Source organism: Lactuca virosa, chromosome 3 (genome assembly GCF_052849685.1).
Source record: "Lactuca virosa cultivar CGN04683 chromosome 3, Lactuca_virosa_CGN04683_v6, whole genome shotgun sequence".
Taxonomy (NCBI): Eukaryota; Viridiplantae; Streptophyta; class Magnoliopsida; order Asterales; family Asteraceae; genus Lactuca; species Lactuca virosa.
This window is the reverse complement of record NC_136428.1, coordinates 60,806,800-60,827,670: the sequence shown is the minus strand read 5'-3', so window position 1 is coordinate 60,827,670 and position 20,871 is coordinate 60,806,800. Positions and strand designations below refer to the sequence as shown.

Here is a 20,871-nt window from a genome sequence, read left to right as displayed (position 1 = left end):
AACTAATAATGAAGTTAACCGAATTCTTAATTCTGTACAGAAAAACATAATTGTTCTTAAACAAAACATAAAGCACCATAAAACTCCTACTAAAACCAAATATCACAACAACGTGTGTAGTATACTCATGAAAGACCTAGGGAGGTAATCCCTATATGAGCGGATCCGCTTTCATGGAGTTTGTTCATATGTGCTATATATATTTCCATTTTGCACTATTGTATTAACAGAAGGAAACTTGATGTCAATATGCTTTGACTTAATAGAACTTCTGTTATCGGAATATAACATTGCTGACTTATTATCACAACTTTAGTGGTCTTTCAATACCAATAATGTGTGTCTCGTGACAAATTTCCGCAACCATATTTCATGCTACAAATTATGTTGCCATCATGGAAGAAGCTACCGAAGTCTATTCCATGAAATGGCTTATCATACTAAAATGTAAAAGTATCCCGATATGGATCGATAACTATTTTGGCATCTAATAAAATCAGATTCATAATAAAAATGATCTCCAAAACATCTTATTTCCTATGATTGAGCATATAGCCTTTTGTTATATACAGATATCTTAAAATCCATTTGGCTACTTTCTTATTATCCAAAATTAGGTTCGTAGATATCTGCCCAAAACCAGAATGATAAATTTATTCTCACTTAATCTGTGATACACAAAATCATCTATTGTATTTACCTCAAAACCAAAAGAGATAATAAATTAATGAAAAATATGGTACCACACATAAGATATCCAAAGTTGTGGTTGTTGAGTTTGTGTATTCAGAATATGAGATTGAATAACATTGTCGATCACTAATTCATAATCTGCATACTATCGAAAGCAATAATAGGAATCAAGATTGATTCTTCCTTAAGGACAATGTTTTAGCCTTGTTTCTCCCCCAAACTCAACATCCTCAAAGAATGTTGCTCTATCCAAAATGCAAGGTCAATATCCATGCGATTGAGAACTAACATAATGCCCTCATTCCATTCCTTAAAGTTAATCTCATTGATTACATGAATCATAAATGTGATCAATGTTAATAGATATAATACCATAATTCAAACATAAGCAAATCTATTTTTATGCTCATTAATCCATAATCCGTAATCAATAAATTCAATTTATGACATCGTTACAAGGTATCAACACAACATTAATATCAAGTCTTTGGACAGTAATACTAACTTGCAACAGATATCCTTGTTTTAGAGATAAACATTGACAATAAATCATGTCAATTAACAAGTCCCTCGTTGGATTGACTTATTAATCACATGTAACCAAAAAAAATCACCACATGTTTATCACCACATATATGTTTATTCGGCCAAATATCAGTATACCTTTGGGTCGGCTAATACCCGCATTAATAAACACATAAACTATAAATTATGATAATAAGAATTGACAATATATCATGTCAATTAATAAGCCCATTTTTGGATTGACTTGTTAATGACATGTAACCCAAAAATTGTCACATATTTAATATCAAACATATGTTTATCCGACCAAATATTAACCTACCTTTGGGTCGATTAATATCCGCATTAATAAACACAAACCATAAAATTTAAATTCTTTGTAAATTAATTTTCACAAAAGAGATCACTTTTGTGATATATTTTGTCAATTAATTTATTTTGAAAATAAATAAACATATCATAAGTTTAATTTATTGATAACGAAAAAAAAATTAAAATACCATACTAGAAACCCCATAATATTTTAGGCAAATAATTTTATTAAGAACCCAAAATTTGTATTATCTCGATTAAGAATATATACGTGCATAAATAAATCAATACATTGACTATTGATTTCTTAAAATATCATAAGATAACTTTCGAATTTGGAAGATATGCATAACCTCAAAATAAATAAACCCTTTGACGTAATTAAATCTTGACGAGATATTAGTTAGACAAAACTTCAAAAATGGTCCCTGTGGTTTTCGAAAATATCAAGTTTAGTCCCTAAGTTCAAAAAACCTCACAGATGGTTCCTGTGGTTTCAAAACTTTTAACAAATGATCATTTTCGCTAACTCCGTTAACATTTAGCCGTTAAGTGAAGGGCATTTCTGTCATTTCACAACCATAGTGATCATTTATGAAGTTTTGCATTAATTTTTTTATAAAAAAAAGAAAAATAAATATAATTATTTAATATTAAACACCCTCTCTCTCTCTTTCTCTCTCTCTCTCTCTCTCTCTCTCTCTCTCGTGAATCAAATCATTCTTCGTTGCCCCCACCATCGCATCATTCCTCACCGTTTGTCACCACCAAATTCTACCACCGGTTCCTCTGGTAAACACTCCGATCCCCATCCCATCCTTCTCTTCCTCCCTAAAAGTTCACCAAGAAATTGAGCCTGAGTAACAGACATGAAATCGATTAGCAACCGCAATGAAATCATTCACAAAATCAAGAAACGGGTTCTCCGTTTTAGTCACCGGAGCAGCCAGAAGACGAAATGGGGACAACCCTCCTCCACCCCTCCTCCTGTTGATCGGAAACAACCAAACACCCTTGAGGATCGTTGCTTCCCTCCGCTGCTACTTCGTTGTTTCCTTCCCTTCCTCCCTCATGTTTTTCCAATGGAACATAGAAGGAACGACCAAGGAGGCCACCGGAGCAATCCCCATGCTGTAACAGTCACCCAACATCATAAGTTGCCTTCGTTTTGTGATCGCCGAACCACCTCTGCTTCCATTCTTCTTTCTCCATTCGATCCAGTGTTTCCCATTCCCATCGATTTGTGATCGCCGACGACGAGAGAAGAGCCAAGGGGAGTTTGTCGGAGATCGACTCCCTTCTAGCGATCTATTTAACCATCAGACCACCATTTTGACTGCTTCCATTCGTGTTCCTTCTTCCCTTTCCCGATCAATGAAGAAGAGGCGTAAACCAACAAAGGGTTATCAGTCTCGACGGACACCCTTTTCCCTCCTCGTGATTTCTCAGCCGCACCGGACCTCCCATCGATCTGCCTTTCGTTCGTCTGTTCCTTGCCCAATCTGATGGATACGATGATTATTCAAGGTCAAAGTTGGTTTGGCTTTTTGGGGAAGATGAAGCTATAAGAATACGTATTGTACAAGTCTCAAAGCAATGGGAGAGAAAGAGAGAGAGAGAGAGAGAGAGTGAGTGAGAGTGAGAGTGAGAGAGAGATCAAATTTCTTTCATTTTTTCTTTTTTTTTTTAATAAAAAAATTAAGATAATAAGAGAAAACCTCATAAATGGTCCTCGGATATTGAAATGACGAAAATACCCCTCACTTAACGGTAGAAAGCTGACGGAGTTAGGCGGAAGGACTAAACATTAAAAGTTTTGAAACCACAGGGACCATCTGTGAGGTTTTTTGAACTTAGGGACTGAACTTGATATTTTCGGAAACCATAGGGAGCATTTTTGAAGTTTTGTCTATTAGTTATCCTAAAAAAAACTAATCCTAAAAATAAATAAATAAATAACAACATGGAGCTTACACAATAAACATATCTAATAATAATTTGAAAGTAAATGCTAACTGTCCAATGTCCGAATCCTCCTTATGAAATTAATAAAATCGAAAAATACATACAAAAAAATAAAAATAATAGATGAATAAATTAAACATTATGCATTACTGAAAGGACATGAAGAGACAGTTTTATATGACTTTGCTTTACAAGATATCATTCCCAAGGAAAAATCATGTATGTATAGTTAAATCACCTTAAGTTTATATATCTTTAACGATTAACTTATGTTTGCTTATATCCAAAATTTATCATAATTGGAATCCTATACATAAACATAATCGAAATTCCTTATGTTAAAAGCAAACAATATACCGGACGTTTACACATATCCAGCTTTATACATACACATTCAAGCAAAATAACGCGGACAAGAACAAGAAAACTAAACACACATGTACATGTATGTTTTATAATTTTTAGGTTTAGATCCGAAACCAACCCAAAATTTTATAGATCTTAAACAATTAAAATATATTCTAGTAATAGATTCGAGTAGGCTCTGATACCAATTGTTGGTTATTTTGATAACCAAAAACATAAATGCGGAAGCATAAACTTTGAATCTTTAAACTCGAATCTGATTAAAAGAAAACTTAAACAATAAATAACGATTACATACCTGATTTCATTATAATCTTCGTATCTTAAGAGCTAGGGTTGAGTTTTCCAGTTGATCTCAAGAACCCTCTCTGAATCCCACAGCAAACCCTAAACCGATTTTCTTGTATGTATTTTCGTATATTGTAAATCTGCTTCTCATCACGTATTTATATAGATGGAGATATAACCGAATGTGAGAGATATTAGGGATTTAGGAGATCTTGAGTCAAACCGGGAACTCAACCCACAAGATAAACATGGTAAGTGTATATCTTTATTTATTAATAAAATCGGTCCATCAATAATTTTATATAATTTCCATAATAATATAAAATTAATGATAACATTATTTATATACATTTATTAGTGGTCCCAAAATATCCAACATATTTCTGTTTTCATTTCTAATTCAAACAATTTACATTGAAAATCAACCTAGCCAACATATATTAGATAACGGTGAAAGAAATGCACAAATTATTTTAGATGGGTCGTGCTTGGCACAGGCTTCAAACTTTTCTAGTATATATATATATATATATATATATATATATATATATATATATATATATATATATATATATATATGTGTGTGTGTGTGTGTGTGTGTGTGTATTCTAGGGACGAGATCATGGTTGGTCCAAACATATTTTATGCCTAGGACTAGAGAAAATAAAAAGACCCCTCAAAGACATAATTATAAGTATAGTCAAACAATTTACAAAAATCTAATAATTTTAAAATAAAAAAACTTCTTGTAGTTTTTTTAGATATAACATCATTAGTAATAGTATAGTACCAAGATAACATTGGTTCAGTGATTCTGTCGTGCCTTCTATTCTCTTGGTCAAGAGTTTGAATACAAGAAAAGCATTTTTTTCGTTTTAAAAAATAGTATAAAGATCAATCTCGGCTCATAGATATTTTGATGACCACTGAAATGGATATCATAATAATTCCAAAAAGTGTCAGTTTTACCCTTGGACGAGTTTTGGGGGTAATAAAGTCGGATACTTTCACTAAATGTTTCAAATATCTCATTTAAGGGGTTGCACCCTTAGTAGCCGGTTACCCATGTGCTGATTTGGCACTTAACTGAGGAGTTGACATGTCTGTTACGTTCGTTTACGTGGAGCAGTGTACCCATCACTTACCTCAACCTTTTGCACGTAAACGTACACTTTCTCTACACTTTCTCAGAATCCTTCAGAAAATAGACATCATTCGTCGCAAATTTAGGGCTTTTTGAAGAAGATTACGCTATTGGAGAAGAAGATTAGGTTATTGGAGAGTCGATTTCACAGGGTATGTGTAAATTCTTTGAAGATTGTGTTATTACCGTTCTTTGTTCTTCAGAGGTTAACGAATAACGATAATGCGTGTTTTTTCAGGTTGTTTTGATGGATTGGGATTCAGAAGATGAAGGCAACACAAACCCTTTTTTGGTTTACGCGAGCCTTTCTCTAGTCTTAATGAGATGGATTTTGAGGTTCATGGCATCTACATGGATCATGAACCAGACGAAGAGTTCATTACTCCACTGGACAAGTGTAAGGATGCATTTCTTAATGTGTTACTAACTGATGAAAATATTAGAAACTCTAGTTTGACTAATGATGTAAGAGAACAAGTGTATCATGGTGATGACTTGCAAAGTAATGAAGATGAAGAAGAGCAAGACCAGGTGAAAAACAAGTACAGAATACATGATCCAAAAACAAGATGGGACAAAATGGAACCAAAACTTGGTGACATTTTTGAGAATGTTACACAGCTGAAGTTTTGTATCCAAAACTATGCAGTCCACAATGGGTATCTGCTCTACTTTGAGAAGTGTGACAGTAGCAGAATACTTGTAAGATGTGGGAGAAGAAATGAGGATAATGCTTGCCCTTTTAGACTATATGCCTCATAAAAGTTCAATGAAAGATCTATTCAAATCAAGACTTTAGAAGCTACTCATGTTTGTGGTAGGAAGTTCAAACTTGGCTCTATGGTTACTGTAACACCCCAATTTTTTTCAAACTTTAATATGCTATGGTTTTAAAAAAACATTCGGGTGTTAACCCACATTTAACAAAAACCGGTCCCACAAAAACATTTACAAATTTAAAACAGTGGGTGTTACCATTAAGCATCAATACAACCATAGCAAGCAAATAAGAATTACATCAATACAATTAATAAGGAACTTAACAAGTTCCACTCCATTCTCTATCACTTGACTTCTAACTTCCATCTATCATTCTCTCTCCTTAAGTGTAACCTGAGATACATGACATTAAAAAGAGATACGTAAGACAATAATGTCTCGTGAGCTACGTGGGTTTGAGACCCAAAACATTTATCACTTTTTCATCAAAAACGTTTCATGTTTTCAAAACATAGTTTTAGACCATAAAACATTTTCAATCATTTTCAAGGAAAACTCATTTCATACATGTCATAAATATCATTTCATACCTTCTCATTTCATTTAATTTCAAGCCATATTTCCATATTTCATTTTCTTTTATCAATAAGGGTTAATTCCGGTATTATATCGTTGCCATTTTTATACTTAGGGTCTACGTCCAATAAAGGAACCACTCCCAAGTCTAGACCAAGGTGGAAAGAACAAATCAATCCACAAAGACATCATTTCCATTAGGACATCTATCTCGCGAAGGGGAGGCGCCACCCCGATAGATTCCTCCAGTGCCTCTTGCGAGGTATCATGGCCCGGGCAGTTTTCATTTCATTACTTTCCAATTCATTTAATTACTTTCCATTCCTTTTCATTACTTTACATTTCTTGTCATTACTTTCCACGTTTTACACATTTCATATTAGTATCATAATACTCATTTCAAAACATTTCAAACACATTATCAAAATATTTGTTCTTCTAAAACGTTCTTTGCTTTCAAAAACATTCTTGCCTTCAAGGCATTCTTTTTAAATATTCTTTCCAAAAGCATTTAACACTTTCACTTCAAAACGTTTCATATATCAAAACATTAGTATTTCATTGTTATAAAAAAAAATCATTTTGCCATGTACCCCAAAGTGGGGAAAATGCCAACAGTTACTCACCTCAATCATACGTAGGTTAGCTAATGCTCTTCTAGTTCCTTTCCCTAGATCAATCCTCTTCGAACACTACCTACACCATATATGGACATAAGTCATTAAAATGACCAAAATACCCCTCATAGCTTCCATTACTAAATTTTATTATTTCAAATTATTCCTCATGCAAAAATATGAATGTAGGCGAAAACCGCACGTAAATCCAAGTCCGTATGCAAAAGTTATGACTAAAATACTAAAATTCAGATTTTTGGTCGAGCTGGGAAAACTGATGTATGTGCGCGGGCCGCGTGGGTCACGCGGGCCGCGTGCCGTAGCAGCCCAAACACCCCCAAAAAGTCACTTTTTAAGTCTTAAACTTCCTTGGATGGTTTTGGTCATTTAGGTAATTATTTGTAGCACTTTTAAAGGTTTCCAAGCACTACTAAAGGGTGTTTTATCATGTCAAAACATTCAACTTAATTCATTAAGTCCTCAATCAAAATGCTAAGTTCATAATGCTTACAAACACTCAAATGAAAGGGTTAAGAGTTCATGTTACTCAAAAACACTCTTTAACCAATATGACTTATTCCCAAGTCATTTAATACATCATTGGGTGTTGACAAGAACATGAAACCACAATTAGTCTCATTGCAAGTACTTAATACAACTATGGAATCCTCAGTTCCATTTTATGTTTCCTAAATTGGCCTTTGGGCCAAAACAATCACTAGAGCTAGAACCTTACTAGCATCCCTTCATGTTTGTGTTCCAGTATCATCTATAAAGTGTCAATTCATATTCATGAATGTCATTCACTTCTTAGATGTCAATCTTTATGTAGTAATCAATACATTTCCCAAAATGCCCTTGTGGCTAAATATTCCATAAATCCAACTAAAAAACATTCAAGTCCTCATGTTTTTGCATTAAAACCATTCTAATAGTATCAACTCATGTTTATGAGTATCATATACTCATCAAATGCTCATATAGAAATGGTTCCATTGTTTTCATCACATTTCACTCAATTCCATTCCAGTTATAGTATAAACATGATTCTACCATCATTGCTGAATTTGAGCATTCTAATTGTATTTGTTGCTATCAAATATCATCTAGGTCATAGAATCCAATCTCATTTCATCATCAACTACATTATTCCCAATTTGGGTTTTCTAGGGTTCATGAGGGTTTTCACCTAAATCATCCAATCCACCAATATACTGATTGGTTTGAGATTAGAATCATTAAAACTAATCAAGGGAGGTTAGAAAACCAAACCCTAACCATTTATTTGAACTAAAAACAAGATCGGAGTTTTACCCAAAACTTGAGATCGAAAATGGAGCAAGAGGAAGAGATTTTATACCTTGTAAGCATTGATTTCCTTCTTTTCTTTGCTTGATTACTTAATCCTTCACTTAGATCAAACCCTAGATGGAATAAGATGAAGAATCGCCAATTGGAGGGTCTCCAGAATGCCCATCACGAATCTGGAAGAGATATAAGGAGGGTGTTCATCTTATTTCCAGATTTTTCATATTTTGTCCCTTAAGTTTGCTCATTTTAGCCACAACTCACCAAACCTCAATATTTATGACTTTAACTCATGTTTTGACATAATAAGTCCTTCTTCATCCATTTTATAACCTTGATAATCTCTTCCATTTAGTCAACCCTTTGGTCAACTAACTTTGCCAACTTGACGCTTTTGTCCCTTTACTTTTAAAATGTTATTATTACACTTCTAACTTTCTAAACTTCATATCAACTTATGTTATGATTATTACTTAATGATTTAACTATATAATTCATTTTAATTTATTTACTTTATTAATTTAAGAACATACTCTTAAATTTTAGGATGTTACAGTTACTCCTGATTGGATAGGTAGAAACTACATAACTGAAATTGCAAATAAACCTAAGGTGAAGCTTAAAGAGATGATTACTGACATCAGACAAAGGTTTAGGTGTGTTGTGTCTATAGGCCAATGCCGTAGGGCAAAGAAATGGGCCAAGGAGCTAATTGAATGTAAATTGACTGAACATTATGCCAGAATATGGGATTATGCACAAGAGATGTTAAGATCTAATCCAGGATCTACATGTAAGGTGTGTGTAACTGTCAATCTAGATGGGATAAACTATTTTCATAGGTTTTATATTGGTTTCAAAGCTATATGTGAAGACTAGAAAAGAGGGTGTAGAGGAGTTATTGGTTTGGATGGGTGCTTTCTGAAGGGAGCAATAAAGGGTGAGTTGTTGACAACCATAGGTAGAGATGCCAATAATCAGGTCTACCCAATTGCTTGGGCTGTTGTGGATGTTGAGAATAAGCCTAATTGGACATGGTTCCTTGAGCTTATAAGGGATGATTTAGATCTTGATAGTGGAAGAGGTTTGGTAGTGATATCAGTTCAACACAAGGTAAAAGTTTACATACTTGTCCTCTACTTAATTGCATAATTATCTTATTACATATTTGTCCTATACTTAATTGCATAATTATCTTATTACGTATTTGTCCTCTATCAAACATAATTAAATCATTGTCTTGTAGGGTATGTTTGAATCTGTGAAAGATATATTGCCTCATGTTGAACACAGGAATTGTGCTAGGCACATTTATGCCAACTTTAGAAAGGCTTTCACAGGTTTGGAGTATAAGAAGTTGTTTTGGGTTGCCTCCATGAGCTGCACAGAAGGTGAATTCAAGAGGCATATGGAAAGCATCAAGACTTTGAACCCTTCTTCATATGAATACTTGATGTCAAAACAACCAAAAACATGGTGTAGAGCCTTTTTTGGATCAGGCTATGCATGTGAAGTAGTTAAGAATGGGATCTCATAGTGCTTTAACTCAATAATATTGGATGCTAGGAAAAAACCTCTGATCACCATGCTTGAAGAGATACGGATTTATATCATGGATAGGTTTGCTTCCATGAATGAGGAAAGTGAAACGTGGAATTCAAATGTTTGTCCAAAAATTTTGAAAAAAAAGTGAATCGATTTGGGAAAAATATGAGGTACTATTTTATGCTTTCTAAAACTTGTGTTAATCATTAATTATTGTTACTAACTTGATACTTGATTGTAGGTTTTGGGGAATAATTCATAGTCAAGGACATGTGTTTGAGGCCAGAAGAGGGTGTGACAGTTACAAGTTAGACTTAGATGATATGACCTGTTCATGTAGGTTGTGGGATTTGGCTAGCATCCCTTGTGTGCATGCAAATTCAGCAATTAATTTTATCCATCAAACACCTGATGCATACATCAATGCATACTTCTCTAAAGAGAAATTTAGGCAATGTTACCCAACAAACATTGAACCTGTTAATGGCAACAATCTTTGGGCCCAAACTGAATACATTTAGCCATTGCCTCCAATGTCTAGGAGGATGCCTGGTAGGCCTGCTACAAAAAAAAGAGGCATGCCAGTGATAAGGAGAGCAAGTTTTCAATAACAAAAGTGAAGGTTGCAAGAACTACCAGATGTGGCAATTGTTTGGAATATGGTCATAACAAGAGGGCGTGTAAGAATGAGAGAAAACAATATGTGCCTCCCCCACCAAAGAAGACATGAAGGCCAAGAAAACATCTTATCCCCCACGTATCTGTTCCTAACCAGCCACTAAATGAGAGAATGAGAGAAAACAATACTACAGGCCCTGCTCAACCAAATGTCCCAAGTCAACCTTCATGCTCTAACATAGTGAGGAAGAGTCCAAGAAAACATAACACTGTTTGCAAGCAACATGCAGGTTCTAAAAGAGTTAGGAGAAATAGTATTGATGTACCTAGGAAGAAGTTATGCACAAGGAGAGATGGTGGGAGGATTGGTTCTGCAAAAACTAGGAATAATACTCCAAATATAGGTACTCAAGAGAGTGTGGTTCAACAAGTTCCAGTTGCTGATGAGGGTGAAAATGTCATGCAAGAAGGTTATAATATGGGTGAAAGTGTGGTTCAACAAGTTCCAGTTGTAGAAGTTCCTACTATTGTAGAAGAAGGCGTGGTGCAGGATGAAGGTGTGGTGCAGGAAGAAGGTGTTGTGCAGGAAGTTCCAGTAATTCATATTCAGGATGGTCATATGATGCAAGAAGGAGGAACTAGTCAAACAACTGTGATGCAAGGTAGTGACACTTTTGGGCAAGTAGGATCCAATATTGGTTGGAAGCTTAAATCAATAAATGATGAAATTAAACAAGGTATTGATGCAATTTTACAATGGGTTAACTTCACAAACTCCAGTCCACTTAAGGGTGACAATGTGGTGGAAGATAACGAGGTAATTGAGTTTACTGAGGGCAAACAGGAGGATATTCTCCCAGAGAAGATACAATTAGGACTTTTAGACATTGCTAATATGCTAGAAGCTGGTTATAGCATGATAGAAATAGAAGTTATGCCAGGGGTACAAGTGGAATTGAATAATTTCCCACAAGTTGAACTGGTAAGACCTATTATCTTTTATTAATTAACATTTTTTTTGGTCATTGTTGTGAACTAATTATATCTTTTTACACTAGGATGTAAATGATTTCATTGATGGTCACCATTCTGATGATGATGTTGGTCTGGATGATAGAGATGAAGGTGTTGGAGATGAAGCTATTGGTGATGGTGCTGGAGAAGCTCATGGTACTGGAGATGAAGTTGTTGGTGTTGGTGATGAAGAAGGTCATGGTCCTGGAGATGTTGATGATGGTGATGGACCTGAAGGTGGTGTTGAGGAATTGGGTGACGATGAGGGAAATCAGGGTGATGATGGAGGACATGAGGTTGTCCTAATGGTTAGGAGAATAAGGAAAACATATGAGAGGATTACCAAGATAAAGTTAAGGGTGTCTATGACAAAGATGGTGGTGGTTCTTCTTCTGTAAAGCCAATCAACTTGGAGTAGTTTGTTAAGAAGAAGGGGGATGGGGGTGTAGTGGGAATGATATAGGTTGCCACTTTTGTAAACTTTGTTTTTTGGCATTTTGGTACAACAACATTCGTACACCCACTGATTGCAGCATGCATCCAATTGTTATTTTGTTACCATTTAGGTTGCCTTTTTTGTGCATTGTTTAGGCATTTTGGTACAAATGGATGGCTGCTACATATTGGTAGTATGTAATTAAACTTTATGTAATGGATACACCCCCTTCTATCTTATGTTCAATCTTTTAGTTACTAAAATAGTTAACAATTTTTACCGTTCACCAATTGTTTCTGGAATGTACCATTTTAGGGACCATTGTATGCAATGTACCTTTATGCAATCTTTTAGTTAGTAAAATAGTTAACAATTGTTACCATTCACCAATTGTTTCTGCAATGTACCATTTTAGGGACCATTTTATGCAATGTACCTTGATGCAAAGGTGCGAATACATACCAATTACCATTTAATTCAATCTACTGAAATAACATTTTATGCATATACAAGCATTAAAACAAACCAACTTGTACTCCAAATTCATATCAATTACCATTTTAATTCAATCTAAAACAAACCAACTTGTACTCTAAATTCCATTGTCAGAAATTAATCATCCAACATTGCAATTAACATCCATACATTAATACATACCAATTACCATTTAATTCAATTTATTGCAATACCATTTTATGCAATATACTTACAAAACAAACCAACTTGTACTCCAAATTCCATTTACTGAAGTTGACCATTCGAACATTGCAATCAACATCCATACATTACAAATTACAATCCTAACATTACATATACCTACAAAAGTATCATAAATACCATCAAAAGCTACATATTTCAAGATCACAATATTAGTGGCATAACAACCAACTACCATTAAATCTTGTATACTACTAGAACAATCATGAACAATATAGCTCCTAACAAAACAACAGCCATTTGCATTAATGCCATCATTTGTCGCTGCTCTGTAAGCCGATTTGACTCTGGCATCATATATTGTTTTTGAACTCCTTCATCGTCAACCCATCTGAAAAACCCACAACCTCATTTTCCCTACATAATTAGGTCAGTGCATAAAACCCTTAGTGCAATCCTACTGGAAAATCTCAGGATGATGAAATAAAGAAAAGGGAAAATGATTTTTATCTTATAATTAGGGCACCCCCAAAATTTCTTGCCTGGATTTTCTAGTGTACGTGAAACAAACACAGGGCATAAATCTTCACACCAACACTTCACTTCTATCTTCTTCTTGAATCGTGAATTCACATTCTAGCTTGATTTTGTAGAAGATGTTGGCATTTTGCGTGGGAGAATATTGTGGATGTGAGAGGATGCAAGAAACAGGGGGAGGGAGAAAGGTTATGTGGGAGAGGGTTATAAAATGAGGCTCATGTTTGACATGTCACCTAAAGTGCCAAATCAGCACATGGGTAACCGTCTACTAAGGGTGCAACCCCTTAAATGAGATATTCAAAACATTTAGTGAAAGTATCCAGCTTTATTATCCCAAAACTAATCCAACGGTAAAACCGACATTTTTTTTGGAAAACTTAAAGGATTTTATGACAATTTCCCAAAGTTTTATAGGATTATCACTCGAGTAAGCAAGATGTAACAAAAGATTCACCATAGCTAACGAACAAAAGATGGTGGAGTTAACAATTGAACTATTGTTTTTGTGTATGTATAAACATGTGTAATGTATGTAAATGAAATATAAGCGGCTGTTGACACCTGACTTAGGATCGGTTATTTTAGGAAAAAAGGTGGAACCGAATGGCTAAAATCAGTTATTTTGTTCAATACTGGTTCAAGTTTTGATATTTGGTCCCTAATACTATCCTTATTCCTTAATTCCGCCTTGGAAAAAAAAGCTTTGGGTTGAAATACGAGTAATATAAAAAGTCGTTGATCGGTTTTACACGCCTAGAAAACAAAGAAAGTCGTTAACCAAACAAATTGCCTAGTGTACTAAACTGGTCCACTCATTTAGTTTTAGTCCAACCTCCGACCAATCATTAAATACTGTCTAGACACGTGGCACCAGGCTTAAGCCCAAATAACACGATGCATATGGCTTAAAGCCTTTTCCCTCCATTAGACACGTCAATTGCAACTATTCTTCACTTTGACGAATCATAAATGTGCCTTTAGATCGCACATTCGTACTTTTTTTTTTTTTCAAAAGATAATATTTAATACACAATGAATATATATTTAAAAAGGTTTACAACTTCAGTCACCTTTTTAATTAATCATTATGGATTTATTCATTTACTTATTATTGAGATTTCTGATATACTTTACCATCAAAACCACCATGATTTTCTCGTATGGATATTCATAGGTTCCGTTTTTTTCTTTCTACAAGTTATCAATGATATTTTTTATCATTTAGAACAATACTTACGCTTTATATAACGATTTGCTTGTATGCATATTCATAGGTTCCGTTTTTTCTACAAGTTATCAATGATATTTTTATTATTATTTAGAATAATACTTACGCTTTATATATAGGACGAAATAATACTTACGCTTTATATATTCGATGAAATAATGGTATGTCTTTTAGCAAAACGTATATTTAAACATTGGTTTTATTTAATATTTGCTTTGCCGTTTTAGAAAAAAAAAATATATGCTTAATAAATTATTGTCGGATTTTAAGAGAATAATCAATAATCATAGTAATGATCTTTAAATTTTTTTTAGCTGCATGTAATAAATTGGACCACCTAACCACTCCATCCTATTTTCACAACTAAATTGATCCAATAAATATTTTATAGTCTTTGGTATATTATTTTTAAAGTACAAAAATCAATCTGGTATTGTAGAGCAATTTGATGTAAATTGTTAATTTTTAAAAATAGATATAACTTAATTAAATCATCTATTTTTTTTTCATTTTCTTAATATAAAGTAAATCAAGAAAAGTCTCATCGTAAATTCAAAATCTTTGAATTCAAAAAAGGCCACGAAATAATTTGGTCGACAACAAGTCTGTTCAAAAAAACAAAATTCGTCGACAAGACGCGGAAAGAAGCAGTTTTTGGTCTTTACGAAGAAGATTATTTCGATAATTGGAAACCTGAATTCCTACTTAAAACCCTTTCTATAAAGAAAAAACCGAATAATTTCAAGCATTCAGAATCCAGAGCTCCAAGATTGTTCTCCAGTTAAAGCAATCATCTTTAAAACCGCGATTTTTTTCAAAAAATCTTCACGAAAGAATCTGTCTCTCGACAATAACTTTGGTATATCGAATTTTTAGTAACGAAATCTTCGAGATTAAAGCTCTTTCAACCTACGTTTGGTTTCTCGAACTATTCTTGGTGTTCAATCTCAAGAACAATCCCAGGTACTCTTTTAAAAAAAAATCCATCATTCTTATAGCGAGTGGAACATATACAAATTAGTTCTACTTGTATGGGTCAAGGTCAACGATCTTATAAACTTTTCGTTGCTTTAGTCTCTGAATGTGAGCACGTAAACACGTTTTCGTTCATCTTTACGGGTTAGGGCTCTTAACGATTATTATCGCTTAAGTTATCTACTTCATCTCTGTGGGGTGTTGTATGATTTTATTTTGGAAATATAGTTTTTTTTCATGATGGGTGCTGGGGAAATCCAACTATTGCATGTTTAATTTGGTAAAAGTAGGCACATGATTGGTTCAATTGCCGAATATGTGGATGAAATTGAAGGAGGAAGCACATGTGTTTTGTAGGCAATTAAATTGGTCTTTTTCTTGTATGGAATTCAGTTCACTATAAGAATTATGTCACAAATCACACTTTGTGAGTTTGTTCCCACTGCGACACTTGTTCTTGATCTTTCATTCGTGTTGTTTTTTTTGGGTAGTTGAAGTTTTTTACGTTTCTGCTTTAAGTTCATAGTTGTAATAATTCTTCATGTTCTTTTATGAGTTTCTTCAGGTTTTACCTTGTGGTCAAAGCTGTAATTCTGTTCGGCTGCTTGGGTTTTAACTTTTACCAAAGAATTAAGCTGCTTTTGCAGCTTAATTTGTTCTTGTTAATATGAATTTTGAAGAAAGTAAAAGAAAGGGAAACTCTATGACTATTCGAAGGTTTGATCTTCATCATTGTTGAATCTTTTTTTTTTTTTTTTTTTTTGTTTTAATGTTTATTTATATCCAAATAATGAAACTTTCAGGAAATCAAACGAGTATATGAGGTTTATTTTAACAATCACAGTTGGTATTCTTTTTGGGTTCTTCATTGGCGCATCCTTTCCAGCTTATTCACCATCAAATGTAAGTCATGCAAAAAACCACTATTCTGGATTATTTTTACTTTGATAACAAGTTTTTAATTGTTTAAACTTTGACAGATTAAACTCATTCCTCCCATTGATACATACATTTGGGACAAAAATTCAGGCCACTCTACACAAACAATCTTAAATGTGATATCTGTCACAAGGGATAAAATCTCAAAGGAAGCAGGAAACCTTCCTCATCCATCAAAGGTATATATATTTGCTTATAATTTTCACTTTTTTTTTGGTAAAGTTTACTCTTTTTGACCTAACACGATCCAATGACATGCATATCATATCTTTATTGTTGAGTTGAACGACTTTATATCTTGATTATTTAAAGAAAAATTTGATGCAGATTTGGGTTTCATCTAACCCTAGAGGTGCAGAAAGACTACCTCCAGCTATTCTTGCTTCTGAATCAGATTTATATCCTCGCAGATTATATGGTCAACCTAGTGAGGTTTGTTTATCTTTTTTAACAAATCTTTAGCATATGTTTTTTTTGAACATATAGAAGTACTTGCTTTTGGATATTTTTCAGAAGCTTAGTACGATGGTTCAGAAGATTAATGACTCATTTTTAGTACCATATAAACGGGGCCCACAAAACAAAAATATAAAAAGATGGAAAAAAGTAGTTTCTTGAAAGTAATACGCCTTATGCATTTGCATTTGCAGGACCTAAAGAGAAAACCAAAGTATCTTTTAACTTTGACTGTTGGTTATAATCAAAGATATAACATCGATAAAGCAGTAAAAAAGTTTTCTGATAATTTTACAATCCTTCTCTTCCATTATGATGGCCGAACAACAGAATGGGATGAATTTGAATGGTCAAAGCGTGCTATTCATATAAGTGTAGCAAAGCAAACAAAATGGTAACAACTTTTCTTACCCCTTCAATTTATCCCCATTATATTAATTTCATATCTTTGACTTTGACTTTATGATTATTAACATTTGTGTGCTTCGTTTTAAAGGTGGTATGCAAAAAGATTCCTTCACCCTGACATTGTTGCCCCATATGACTTCATATTTATGTGGGATGAAGATCTTGGGGTTGATCATTTCAATGCTGAAAAGTGAGTGTTGGACACATTTTTCTTGATTAAATTAACTTGAGCTAATTGTATAATAATCTTTTTTTTTATATATATTTTAGATACATTAAACTTGTGAGGAAGCATAAATTAGAGATATCACAGCCTGGATTGGATTCTAGTAGTAAGGGTTTAACATGGCAGATGACCAAGAGACGTGGAGATCGTGAAGTTCATAAGTAAGTGATAAAATCTTGCAATTTTTGGAGCTTTTCATTATGAAAATCTGCTTATTGTTAAAAGAAGTAACTAAAGATTGTTAAAAATGAAAACTTTTTACATTTATGCTAATTTTTTTTTATGTATTAATGTTATGTGTTTGTAGAGTAACGGAGGAGAAGCCAGGTTGGTGCAGTAACCCACATTTGCCTCCATGTGCAGCGTACGTATAAACCCTAAAAGAATCACTTTTAAAATGGTTAAATTGGCATCATAAATGACATTCAAAGAATGATTGTATAGTTGGTATGACATGGTTTTTATAATTATGTGTACAGATTTGTAGAAATTATGGCTCCGGTTTTCTCTCGAGAATCTTGGAGATGTGTGTGGCATTTAATTCAGGTATGACATATGATGATATTGATATATGATCATGTCATTTCACCTTATATAAAATCTTGGATGGAATATAATCGTATCTAATTTTTCAATTTATAAATGTAGAATGATTTGATCCATGGATGGGGTCTTGACTTTGCTCTCCAAAAATGTGTTGAGGTAATTAACAACCTTCGATTAGTTTGCTTTTGATTTTTATAGCCATGAAAACAAAATCTTTACAAAAACAGCATGTTTTCAAGAAAAGTGAATTGACTTGATTTGTTTCGTACATAGCCTGCACATGAGAAGATTGGAGTAGTTGATGCACAATGGGTAGTTCATCAAGGTCTACCTTCACTTGGGAATCAGGTAAAAAATCAAAATTCCATATTTGTCCTCATGAGCTTGGATGTGTTTATGTTTAATATGGACCGATCTTTGTTGTTCTATTTGTAGGGTAAAGGAGAAAATGGGAAAGCACCATGGCAAGGGGTATGTAAATGTTTGTCGTTTTATAATCTTATTTCTTTTCAAAGATTCAGAATTTAAATTTTGGGTTTTAAAAATTTGGTTTTTAACTTTTGATGGCAGGTGAGAGAAAGATGTCAAAATGAGTGGAAGTTGTTTCGTGAGCGTGTAACGAATGCTGATAAAGATTATTATAAGTCAATTGGGGTTGACCCTTTAAATATTACGAGACATTGATTGGTTACTTTTATACCACATTGTTATCATTGTGATTATTTAGTTGTTAACCTCTATAGAGAGCTAGATGTTCATAGTTTCATAGCATACGAAATACATAGATGTTTGGTAGTAAATGAGTTTGATATGTTACAATCAATTATACTCCTAATATATTTATTTATACAAATGGTTTTTCTCAAAGATGAGATGGAATATGATTGTCTTTATGCATACAAATTTGTGGATGAAGAATTGGTAAAGTACACCAAAGCAGTATGGGCTTTCATGGATGATTGATATGGTTGAGAAAATAGTATTTTTTTTTTTTAGGTTTAAGTTGAGATTTACTTTATTTTTATAGTTTAGAAAATACTATTTTCACATAGGTCATAGGAGAGATCTTTCAAAAGCTAACACCACTTGGTTGTTAGAGGAGGCAATATAGATGAATATGATGAATTTATTTATAGAGCGATGTCAATTAATCATATTCTAAATAAAAAAAATTGTAAGATTAAAGATTTTATTTTATTTTAAGTAAGAATTTCGTTAATTTTTCATTCTCGATTACATAAAAATTATATTTTGTTGCCCTTTACATAAATACACAACTAATGAATGGAAAAGCAAATAAATTGAAGGGATTGACAACACAACTCCAAGATCTTCTCTGATTAAAAAGCAACAATCTTTAAAACCAAGATTGTTTTTGCTCAAAATCTATATCTAACATCTTTATTCATGTTTTTAGGAAATTTTGAGTTATGATATCTTCGAGATAAAAGCTCTTGAATTAATTTGGGTTTCTATGGATATACTTGGGGTCCGATCTAAAAAAACAACTTTTAAGTCCCGTGTGACAATTGACATTTCCTGTCCTAATTTGATTGTATGGTAGCGAAAGTAACATGCAAGAAAGAGTTTTACATAAGCAAATTATGTTATGTAGTTTTTGTTATATGACATAATTTAATAAGAGAGTTGAATAAGATGATTGAGATTTGAAGATATACAAAGATATAATGTAAATTAGAAGAATGCTATTTCATAATAAAATAAAAAATTTATAAATTGAATGCTATTTTGTGTCAAATATAAATTTTCTGGAGTAAAAAAATATTAAAAAATATAGAGATTTTAAACCTATTAAAAAGTAAATTACCATGTTTTGGTAATTAAATTAGAAACTAATAATGGAATTATAATGGATTCGTAAATACTTAAAAAAAAAAAGAGAGACTACAGACAGACACAAAACTCGGTATATAATTGTCTTCTACGACTTTTTCATAACAACTTAATTTTCGTTCCCTCAAAGAAATATCATTATTTTTGCTTATTCAAATCGATTTTCACCAATGGTTTGGGATTGTATCGTCGGAGAAGACAAAGAGGTTCCTGGTTTTTGTTTTTTCAGATCCGATGAAATCCAATTATTTCAGTTTTGGGGGATGAGATCGGAAGATCCGACCTGGGACACAACATATGCATCCTACTATCTCTCCACCCCCTATCTATGTTAGTCATATGTTGTTCCATCTGTGTGATTGGAAGACGTCCGACCTGGGATAAAACATATGCACTTCTATATCTGACTTCTTTCTTAATGATTGTCTACTCACCTAAAGTAAAGAGTTCTTTGGAAGTTCTTGATTATCGGGGTATATCAGGAGTGGAAAACACATTCTAGCGCATCTAAAATTGAACCATTTAATAGATTGTCTGTAGATCTCGCTGCTGAATTTAAGTGGACAACAATATCATTGGTCGTCGTCAGCTAAATGGTCCATTTAGGAATATAGGTACAATGTCTTGTCACTTATAATCTGTCAAATTTGTCAATATCTTTTGTGTTTAAGTGGACCACAATACCGGTGATTGACCAGATCTAAACATGGAGGCGTGTGCTGATAAACAATATTGAATTGCATGACAACTTTGATCCCAAAAGTCTAAAATTTAGTTATCATTTTTGTTTTTGTTAAATTTGTTCATAGTTTTTCTCTATGCACAAAATTTTGGGGGAGAATTAAAAATTTAAAAAAATCAAACAAAAATCATAAAATTCAAAAATCCAAAAATATTTTTATTTCTGTTTTATTT

At 33.2% G+C, this 20,871-nt stretch overlaps 2 protein-coding genes across 3 annotated transcripts; both read left to right on the top strand.

The window, feature by feature from the left end:
* The first annotated feature begins 5,617 nt into the window (after positions 1 to 5,617).
* LOC145163578 (uncharacterized) lies at positions 5,618 to 10,051 on the top strand. Its single transcript, XM_079082404.1, has 4 exons — positions 5,618 to 5,995; positions 9,061 to 9,312; positions 9,442 to 9,627; positions 9,761 to 10,051. Exons 1-4 carry the CDS (start codon positions 5,618 to 5,620, stop codon positions 10,049 to 10,051), a joined length of 1,107 nt encoding a protein of 368 aa, XP_078938530.1.
* A 5,075-nt stretch (positions 10,052 to 15,126) lies between these two features.
* LOC145165808 (uncharacterized) lies at positions 15,127 to 18,969 on the top strand. 2 transcript variants are annotated; one of them, XM_079084706.1, is made up of 14 exons: positions 15,127 to 15,515; positions 16,093 to 16,244; positions 16,331 to 16,430; positions 16,508 to 16,645; positions 16,794 to 16,898; positions 17,117 to 17,316; positions 17,419 to 17,520; positions 17,601 to 17,717; positions 17,864 to 17,920; positions 18,036 to 18,102; positions 18,205 to 18,258; positions 18,376 to 18,450; positions 18,538 to 18,573; positions 18,673 to 18,969. In XM_079084706.1, exons 2-14 carry the CDS (start codon positions 16,195 to 16,197, stop codon positions 18,784 to 18,786), a joined length of 1,215 nt encoding a protein of 404 aa, XP_078940832.1. In that variant the 5' UTR covers positions 15,127 to 15,515; positions 16,093 to 16,194; the 3' UTR covers positions 18,787 to 18,969. The 2 variants fall into 2 exon arrangements, with proteins under 2 accessions (XP_078940832.1, XP_078940833.1); XM_079084707.1 differs by lacking the exon at positions 15,127 to 15,515 and having other exon boundaries at positions 15,963 to 16,244.
* Positions 18,970 to 20,871: the final 1,902 nt, after the last annotated feature.

Coding starts and splice junctions, on each gene's coding strand:
- LOC145163578 (XM_079082404.1), top strand. CDS start 5,618: ATGGATTTTGAGGTTCATGGCATCTACATGGATCATGAACCAGACGAA. Junction 9,313..9,441: donor ATCCAGGATCTACATGTAAG/GTGTGTGTAACT, acceptor TGCTTTCTGAAG/GGAGCAATAAAGGGTGAGTT. Junction 9,628..9,760: donor TGATATCAGTTCAACACAAG/GTAAAAGTTTAC, acceptor ATTGTCTTGTAG/GGTATGTTTGAATCTGTGAA.
- LOC145165808 (XM_079084706.1), top strand. CDS start 16,195: ATGAATTTTGAAGAAAGTAAAAGAAAGGGAAACTCTATGACTATTCGA. Junction 16,431..16,507: donor CAGCTTATTCACCATCAAAT/GTAAGTCATGCA, acceptor AAACTTTGACAG/ATTAAACTCATTCCTCCCAT. Junction 18,103..18,204: donor GTGTGTGGCATTTAATTCAG/GTATGACATATG, acceptor TTATAAATGTAG/AATGATTTGATCCATGGATG.